This window comes from Geospiza fortis, unplaced genomic scaffold (assembly GCF_000277835.1).
Source record: "Geospiza fortis unplaced genomic scaffold, GeoFor_1.0 scaffold412, whole genome shotgun sequence".
In the NCBI taxonomy this organism is placed as follows: Eukaryota; Metazoa; Chordata; class Aves; order Passeriformes; family Thraupidae; genus Geospiza; species Geospiza fortis.
Window position 1 is genome coordinate 150,017 of NW_005054504.1, and position 8,997 is coordinate 159,013.

An 8,997-nucleotide genomic window follows, 5' to 3' on the forward strand; every position below is an offset into this window, starting at 1 on the left:
CACACTGGCCACGGGCCTGCTGTTTGTCCCTGTCTCAGCTCTGAATGCCTGGCACCAGCCCCCTGAGCTGGGCAAACCCAGGGCAGACTCAGTGCCATTCCCTTAAAGGTGACTTCTGTCCACCTGCCACTCCACATCCAGCTCCTCCAGCCCAGGGGAGCCTCGCTGGCTTTCCAGGTCAGCAGTGAGTGTCCAACACTGAGGATTGTGTCCCAAAGGGGACACGAAGGACCTGTGGGCAGCTTCCTGCTGCTCCTCATGGGGAATGCGTGGTCAGGGCACAAAGGTGTTTATGGATGGAGGGAAGGATGCAGAAAGCACTGGCCTGGGCATCGTGTTGAGTCATGGCTTGGGTGGGAATTGTCGGAGGACTATTCTGTGAGAGCTGACAGAGCTTGGTTCCTCTGTTGTGCTGTTTGTGGGGATGGAGCAGTGTAGGGACTGTTCCCTTGGGGAACTCAGCTCCAGTTAAAGCAAATCCCACTCTCCTGACAAGGTAGAAGGTGCAGAACAGCATGCAGAGCTTTGCACTGATACTCTTGGGCTGCCCAGGGATGGCTCTGCAGAGCTCCTCCAGCAGCCAGCTCTGATGTTCCCCTCAGCAGATCCTGCTCTGTGATTCCCCATAAATCCTGCTCCACAGCCAGGGCAGGAGGACAGGAAAGCTGCTGCGAATGGGGCTGGGAGCTGCACTGACTGAGCTCACAGCCAGGCCTGTGGGATCATCCAAGGGGTGTTGGAGCTGGGATAGCATCCAGAAGAACCCCAGAGCATCAGGCCCTCTGCTCATCAGGACCCTGCTCCTCCTGCCCTGAGCCAGCTGCAGCACGATGGATCCAGCTGGATCCCCTTCCCAAACTTTCCTGGCATCTCTAACTGTGCCCACCCTGCAGGAAGAGAGCCCCTTCCCACCCCTCCTCACTAGAACCTTAATGGAGATTAAAGCCACTTGTTAATACCAAAGCCCACGACAAACGTGTACAGCCAAGGCCATCCAGGCTGGAATAACCCAGCTGAGAAATGTCATTTATCATTCATCTCTTCCTTGCAGAGAGATCTCTAGGGCTGACATGTCTGTTGTGACAGATGTTTTCCCAAGGGGAGGAAACAAGCCTGGCTGGTCCAGTTGCACCAATTCCTCCGGTGAGGGGAACCAGCCCAGCCAGTTTACACCAGGCAGGGGTGACTGATGTGGTTTGCAGCAGGCGGCCTGTGGGAATCCTCAGCCTCTGGCTACCTTTGTTCCATGGCTAGTGGGACTGCTCCTGAAGCAGCTGCAGGAAGGAGAAATTGCCTGTTCAGGTTGCAACATCACTCGGTTGTTTTGCCATGCAAGAGGAAATAATACACCCCTAAACCATAGTTAGGATTCCTTAGATAGCAAAACAAAAACAGGGGAAAGGCTTTGGGTGTTTTTCATGCATATCTCAATTTAATTCCTGCTCTGGGCAATAGAAATAACTGAGAGGCACAGTCTGGGTTGGGTTAGTGGGACTACAAGGCCTCTGTCACACATTTCTTGTTCCTGCTTGTTCAGGTAGCAGCTGGGTGCCTGAAATGCCTCATTTTGGGAGAAATATGCCATAAATGAAGTCCCAAGCAGCAGCAGTGAGCCTCCTCCTCAGGCCTGCCCTGACTGAACACCTTGCCAAGCCACGAGTTCATTACCCACAGGACGTGCTTCATGTCTCTCCCAGAAATGACAGAGCCCCAAGGAACATGTCTTATAAATAACCCCTGAAAAACACCCTGCAGCCATGTTGTGGGAGTTTTCTGTTCTCTCAGCCTCCACAGGGCACGGTTATTTCACCAGGGCCAGGTTAAAATAGAGAGGTACAGGATCATCTCCATGAGAGCAGAGCCAGGGTGGGAGGAACGAGCTCCAGACACTGAATCTGGCTCCAGGGGCCCCTCCAGAGCTCAGGGCTCCAACAATTCCCAGTGCCACCTCCCTGGAATGAAAGAAATGGGGAGATGGTGCTGTTGATGAAGAATCCCATTATTCCAGAGATGAAGAAGTGCTTGGACAATGCTCTCAGGCACAGGGTGAGATTGTTGGGGTGCCTGTGCAGGGCCAGGATTTGGACATTGTGAGGTCCCTTCCAACTCTTCATTAATTTCTAAACTCAGAGTGCAAAAGCCAGCAAACAACTGCAGCAAAGTGCAAAATATCCACTTTTGAGAGATGGGATCTGAGGGAAGGAACATTCAGGATCCAAAAAAGAGATGTTGGTGTTTAAAGCCTGAAGCAGCCTATGCAGTGCAGGGTTCAAAGAATGGGTCAGAGAGGGGAATGCACTGGCTGAAACCCTGGCTCTGGGCAGGCTCCCTTTGATACCATCTCCTGTGCAAAGGTTTTGGTGCTTCAGTCTGAACTAGAATGGAAAATCAACAGCCGAGGAGGAAAAACACAGCTGCTCTGTTGAGCAGGGCATGTCAGCTGGGGCTGCTCTGCAGACAACGTGCTGGGAGGAAGATCTGTAAGGGAGCAGCCAGTTGAGGAAACAAATAATATTTATTTTCCCTGCCTGTGGAACTGGAAATAAAACCTCCCTGCCAGTAAGAAACTGAGCCCAGCCCTCGGGGCCCCACCTGCTGCCGGGGAGGGCTGGCGCTATAAAGGGCTGGGGCAGCGAGCAGAGCTCACAGCGGCCGGGGCTCTGCGGGGACTCCGCTGCTCCGGGGCACCATGGCCAAGCGGGTGGCCGTGCTGCTGGCTGGCTGCGGGGTGTTCGACGGCAGCGAGATCCACGAGGCGTCGGCGGTGCTGGTGCATCTCAGCCGGGAGGGGGCTCAGGTAAGAGGCACCGGCACGGTCCTGCCCGGGCTCCTTGTCCCGGCTCTGCTCCTCATCCTCTTCCCTCCCTGTCTCTGAGACGAACTCCCCAAAAGCCGAGCAGGGGTGCCTGGAGTCACTGATGGTGTGGAGAGCTCCCTGCTCAGCTGTGCTGTACACAGGGATTGGCACGGGGCTCTGCATCCAAACTCCCCAACAGACTTTCCTGAATGCCTTCTCTCTTCGCTTCTGGCTTCACATCCTCTTTTCTCTCCTGCTATTTCTGTTTAAAAGACAGTTTGGGCTGTTTGAAATTGATCTTTTTAAAACCTTCAAAGAGTAGAAGTGAAAATAGAATCAGAGAATCCCAGAATGGTTTGGGTTGGGAAGAACTTTGAAACTCATCCATTCCCATCCCCTGCCATGGGCAGGGACACCTTCCACTGTCCCAGGCTGCTCCAAAGCCCATCCAGCGTGGCCTGGGACACTTCCAGGGTGGTCAGAACAGACGGGTTTGTGAGTTAAACCTGAGTGGTAAAAAGGGTGTAGCTGCTCTAAAAGACGGGAGAGCCGCTCCGTGAGACTGGGGAAGGAGGGAAGGAAAGCCTCTGGAACATCTCGCTCAGCTGTGAACCACCCCCGGGTCTGATCGGAGCTGTCCCCATGGGAATGGGAATTGCTGTGTGGAACACAGAGGCACAGGGGTGACCTTCCCATGCCAGCCCCCACAATCCCAAACCATTCCAACCCTGCCCTCGCTGTTGGCTCCAGGATGAGACTTGGCCAGACGTGTGTAATTTTGCCTAGTCCTCTCCTGGAGCTGCTGCAGTCCTTCCCTCCTGCCACATCCCAGCCCAGCAGGCTCGGAGCCCGTCCCTCCCTCATCCCTGGATCGCCAGGGGCCTCTAGTGGAGGAAACTCGGGCGTCATTTCAATCCCTCCTTTCCTAAGGACAGCGTAGAATGGAATAGTTCTGCAAGGGAGCAGAGCTCAGTACCTCCCTCTCCACGGGAAGCTGCCATGAGGTTGCCTCTCAGCTTTTTTGTCTCCCACCTAGACAATAACAAAGTCCTCTGCTGCTCCTCACAGGACATTCCTTCCAGCCCTGCCTTCCTCGGGACACCTTGGTGTTCCTTAAATTCTTCTTAAATTGTGGGCCCAGAGCTGCACAGGTGGGACAATCCCAAAATCTGTTCACCACCCTCCACCCTTAATTTCTGCATATGAGCTTGAAAGTGCTAAAGGAAGGGAAAGCATTTTCCAGAAGAACACTCTGGATTTGGGAAAGTTGGTAGGGAGAGGAAACTCTCAAGTCCCGTCCCAGTGGGAAATGGGGTGGGACAGCAGCTCTCTGGGTGGTCACCCTGCAAGAGGGATTTATTGGGATATGGATGGACTCTTCAGCCCCCCAGACAAGCAGTTCTTAAAGTACTGAAAGTTCCATTCCTCCCTTCCCTCCTTCGTCCACGCCAGCTCTTTCCCAAGAAAGCCCCTCAGCATTCCCACTCACTGCCTGTGCCATTCCCACGTTTCTCCATCATTGCTGAAGGATAACAGCCCTCTCCCCTCACTCCAGGCTGAGGTTTATGCTCCCAACATCCCCCAGATGCATGTGGTGGACCACGTGAAGGGGCAGCCCACGCCAGAGCAGCGCAATGTCCTGGTGGAGAGTGCCAGGATAGCCAGAGGCAACATCAAGGACCTGGCCACGCTGGATGTCAAGGGGCTGGATGCCCTCATCATCCCAGGTAGGACTGTGTGGGGTCTGCCACCCACAGCTTAGACATTCCCTAGGTCTGGAAGGGCGTGGGAGTCGTGGGATGGAGGGGGACAGGCTGGAGCAGGGCTTGGAAGGAGAGCCAATTTTAGTTCTTTTCTTGATTCTGGACAAATGCTGCCAACCATCCCATCCACTTGAGCATTCCACCACGCCACACCTGGCAAAATCCTACCCTGGATATAATATCCAGCTAAACTGTTTATCTTTCCTCAGGTGGCTTCGGGGTGGCAAAAAACCTGAGCACTTGGGCCACACAGGGCAAGAACTGCAGCGTCTCCAAAGAGGTGGAGGCTGTCCTGAGGGCATTCCACGCTGCCCACAAACCCATCGGGCTGTGCTGCATCTCCCCAGTGCTGGCAGCCAAAATCTTCCCGGGCTGTGAGGTCACCGTGGGACACGACACGGAGTGTGAGCAGTGAGTGACATGGGGGTGTTGGTGACAGTCACACCAGGGTCCCCCAAAGTTCCCAGGTGTAGGAGCTCGGGGGGTAGGACGGACAGAGACGAGAGATCTCTGCAGCCAGGTCAGGAACTTGGGGTTTATTGCAAAGGGCCTGGGTGCAGGGCCCTGCTGGGAGCTGCCAGCCACAGCTCAGAGCAGGCCTGAGAGAGGAGAAGGGGAGAGAGGATGAGAGGGTGAGACGGTAAAAGGGCAAGAGAGGGAGGTTCCCATTACAATACCATAAATCTTCTGTGTTGAATATTCTAATTCTCACTAACCAATCTAGGACAATATACAAATCCTATAGCATTTCCATACAGCCTATAAGAATCACTACATTACCACACTGTGTTACATTTTAAACCCTAAAAACTCCTCTTTGGGCCCCTTGTGCCAAGCTGTAGGGTCTGCTCTGACCCTTGGGCCTGTCTGCAAGCAGAGGGTGTTGTTTCATCAAAAGGGGATTACCTTCAGCTGGCCACACCATTGTTTTCCAGTTGGTCAGTAACTAAAGGATCTCAAAGCTTGCTTTCATTCCAATCTTGCTTATAGTTTCCATATTCTCAAAATCTTTTGCCAGACAATCATATTTGTAAGGCTTTCCTGTTTCATCTTCCCCAACACTCAGGGATCCTGGCCAGGTGGTGGAAGTTCACAAGGAGCTGAATGCTATTGCTGAGAACTCAGCTCTGCTGCCTCCAGTGAGGCTTTCAGCAATTCCAGCCCTTTTGGGGACTTGACAGGGAAAATAGAAACTCTGGAAGACTGATTTTATCCTTTCTCAGTACAGCAGAAGGAATGATGTAACACCTGATCTGTTTGCATTTTTGTGACTTTTTTCCACAACTCTGATGGCTTTGAATAAGACACTTTATTTTAAATTAATTGTAATTTGTTATTTTAAATTAATTACTTACCTCCCTGATGCCTCACAGACCCAGGGCAGGAAAAGCCTTTGCTGACTCCAAGCTAAGCACATCCAAGGCAGGAACAGGATGGTTACCCAAGGCTTGGGGTGGGAAGAGAGGGAGGGAGTGAAACTGTTTTCAGTCCTACAGGGAAGCTGTGACTGGATTCTCCTAAGGGCAGGCAAGGAATATTGATGGCTTTTGCTAGGAAGGAGTTTTCTCACTAACTTGGAGGAAATTGGTGGAAAAAACCCACCCCAATCTAAATCTAATTGTTGCCCAGGGAAGCTGTGGCTGCTCCATCCCTAGCAGTGTCCAAGGCCAGGCTGGACAGAGCATGGAGCAGCCTGGGACAGCGGGAGGTGTCCCTAGGCATGGCAGGGATGGCACTGGGTGGGCTTTGAGGTCCCTTTTCACCCAAATCTTCCCAGGCCCCTATTAACATGAGCACTGGAGTGGCAGAATTAGGTAGCGGAACATCCAAAGTGGAACTTCAGGTCTCATTTTGGCCTTACTTCAGATGTTTAACTCATTTGAACAGGAGGTTTTCCTGTTGTATAGTCCTGGAGAAACTCCTCGAACAGGAGATTTGGATCCTGCTGGGCAGGTTTTGTGCAGTGACCACAGAATATTCCCTCTGGCCCTTCCCTAAGCACAGCGTGAAGGAGTGTGGTATTCACAGGCCCCCTGAACAGAGAGAAGCTGTGAGACAAGCAGAGAAGAAGGAAAACACAATTCTTATCTCGCTTGCTGTGCCTGTGTTGTGCCAAAGCAGAATGCAATATGGAGATTGTTTACCCAAAGTGAGGATGTTTTGTTCCCTTGGCCTGTCAGGGCCAGGTGTGTGTGTGTGGGACTGCCACGGGACAGCCAGGGGAGAATCAGAGATGAGTGCAGTGTGAGCAGTTGTGAGCAAGAGTGAGTGCAGGGCAGATTCAATTTAGATGAAATGGATATAGTACAGTATAGTATAATAAATGAATTCATTAGCTCTAGGAGCGTCAGGGGGTAGGACGGACAGGACAGGACGGATGGAGACCAGAGATCTCTGCAGCCAGGTCAGGAACTTGGGGTTTATTGCAAAGGGCCTGGGTGCAGGGCCCTGCTGGGAGCTGCCAGCCACAGCTCAGAGCAGGCTGAGAGAAGAGAGGGGGAGAGAGGATGGGAGGGTAAGAGGGTAAGAGGGTAAGAGAGGGAGGTTCCTGTTACAATACAATAAATCTTCTGTGTTGAATCCTCTAATCCTCACTAACCAATCTAGTAAAATATACAAATCCTATAGCATTTCCATACAGCCTATAAGAATCACTACATTACCACATTGTGTTACATTTTAAACCCTAAAACTCCTCTTTGGGCCCCTTCTGCCAAGCTGGCAGGGTCTGCTCTGACCCTTGGAGCTGTCTGCAAGCAGAGGGTGTTGTTTGATCAAAAGGGGATCACCTTCAGCCAGCCACACCATTGTTTTCCAGTTGTTCAGTAACTAAAGGATCTCAAAGCTTGCTTTCATTTCAATCTTGCTTATAGTTTCCATATTCTCAAAATCTTTTGCCAGACAATCATATTTATAAGGCTTTCCTGTTTCATCTTCCCCAACAATTAGCCTTCTGATGATGGAGTGAGATGCATCATTCTCTCCCCTTCATTGGAGTTGCCTTTGATTTACAACAAAGGAGATTCCCCATTTCAGGTTTTCCTTCCCTGTTCCCTTGCAGGTGGCCTTATGCCAAGACTGCAGAGGCCATGAAGGAGCTGGGCTGCAGGCACGTGAACAGCCAGGTCACCGAGGCCCACGTGGATGCCAGGAACCGCCTGGTGAGCACCAGCGCCTTCATGTGCAACGCCCCCATGCACCAGGTGCACGACGGCATCGGCAGCATGGTCAGGGAGGTGCTCCGGCTGGCCTGAGCTCCCCCAGGCACCCAGCTCCTCCCCGTGGAGCCTGTCCTTCCCCTCACACAGCAGCAGCTAAAGGGACACTCAGCGGCTCTGCCCCAGAGCTCTGGTGGCAGCTGAGGAGGGACAATCCTGGAGGTGGTGTGCTCTGCCAAGGACAGGTCGCTCCCTGGCAGGAGCTGGGCTGGGAGCTGCTGTGGGGATGGTGGCAGGGACCTTAAAGCTCATCGTGTGCCAGGCTCCTCCCATGGGCAGGGACCCCTTCCACTGTCCCAGGCTGCTCCAAGCTGCCCTTGGACACTTCCAGGGATCCAGGGGCAGCCACAGCTTCTCTGGGCACAGGGAGGAATTCCATCCCAAAATCCCACCTATCCCTGCCACAGGCTCCCCCAGGGCTCAGGGTCAGCTGTTCCCCAACCCCTCCCTCAGAGCACTGAATTGTGGCCAAAGGAAGGAACCCAGCTCAAATAAAACCTGATGCTTCTACTGAATTCTGAACTCTGCTTCTGTCTCTGCCTCTCCCTGTGGATCAGGACGAGCTCTGGGTCAGTTGGGGAAATGATACAGGAAGAAATCCCCAGCACCAGCCCCACCTCCCTTGTTTTGCTGGATTTGTAAAAAGCCACTGGTGAGAGCAGGACCAGCCCCGTGTCACCGGCCTGCTCTGGTGGGAAGAGGTGAAATTCTTCTCCTGCATTAACAGGACCAGAGGATTCCACGTTGGAAGGATCTCACCTGGTCCAACCTTTCTTGGTAAAAATGCTGTCTAGAGAAGATGTCCAGCAGCCTGTCCTGATGGATCCCAAAGTGCCCAAACTCAGGGAATCCACGACTTCCAACAGCTGATTTCCTCATGGTGAAAAATTGTCCCATTCAGAATCTCCCCAGGAGTGTCCTGTACAGATTATCCCTTGTCCTTTCCATGATTCCTCATAAAAAGGGAGTTTCCTTCTCCTTTGTAGCCACCCTTCAAATACCAAACATGGTGACAAGATCTCCCCTAAATCCCAGTTTTTCCAAGGCTCTCAGCCTTTCCTCACATGGGAACTTCCCAGGCTTTGGATCATCTTTGTGGTCTCTGGATCCTCTCCAGCCTGGCCACATCTTTTTCTGGCAAAGTGGGGATCAAAACTCTTTCCACAACTCTGATGGCTTAAAAATAAGATTTTATTTGAAATCTAATCCCATCTGCAGG

The 8,997-nt window shown here is 52.5% G+C and overlaps 2 protein-coding genes across 2 annotated transcripts in view; one reads left to right on the plus strand and one right to left on the minus strand.

Annotated features, from left to right (window-relative positions):
- The first annotated feature begins 2,651 nt into the window (after positions 1-2,651).
- LOC102041243 (glutamine amidotransferase-like class 1 domain-containing protein 3A, mitochondrial) lies at positions 2,652-8,300 on the plus strand. Its single transcript, XM_005428768.2, has 4 exons — positions 2,652-2,797; positions 4,353-4,524; positions 4,770-4,971; positions 7,622-8,300. Exons 1-4 carry the CDS (start codon positions 2,690-2,692, stop codon positions 7,812-7,814), a joined length of 675 nt encoding a protein of 224 aa, XP_005428825.1. The 5' UTR covers positions 2,652-2,689; the 3' UTR covers positions 7,815-8,300.
- A 646-nt stretch (positions 8,301-8,946) lies between these two features.
- LOC102044763 (centrin-2) overlaps positions 8,947-8,997 on the minus strand; it is a 4,106-nt gene continuing 4,055 nt past the window's right edge. The window contains exon 5 of the mRNA XM_014310264.2: positions 8,947-8,997. This exon is cut by the window's right edge and continues 696 nt beyond it. The gene's annotated coding sequence lies outside the window, so the exon portion shown is untranslated.

Coding starts and splice junctions, on each gene's coding strand:
- LOC102041243 (XM_005428768.2), top strand. CDS start 2,690: ATGGCCAAGCGGGTGGCCGTGCTGCTGGCTGGCTGCGGGGTGTTCGAC. Junction 4,525..4,769: donor GGATGCCCTCATCATCCCAG/GTAGGACTGTGT, acceptor ATCTTTCCTCAG/GTGGCTTCGGGGTGGCAAAA. Junction 4,972..7,621: donor CACGACACGGAGTGTGAGCA/GTGAGTGACATG, acceptor GTTCCCTTGCAG/GTGGCCTTATGCCAAGACTG.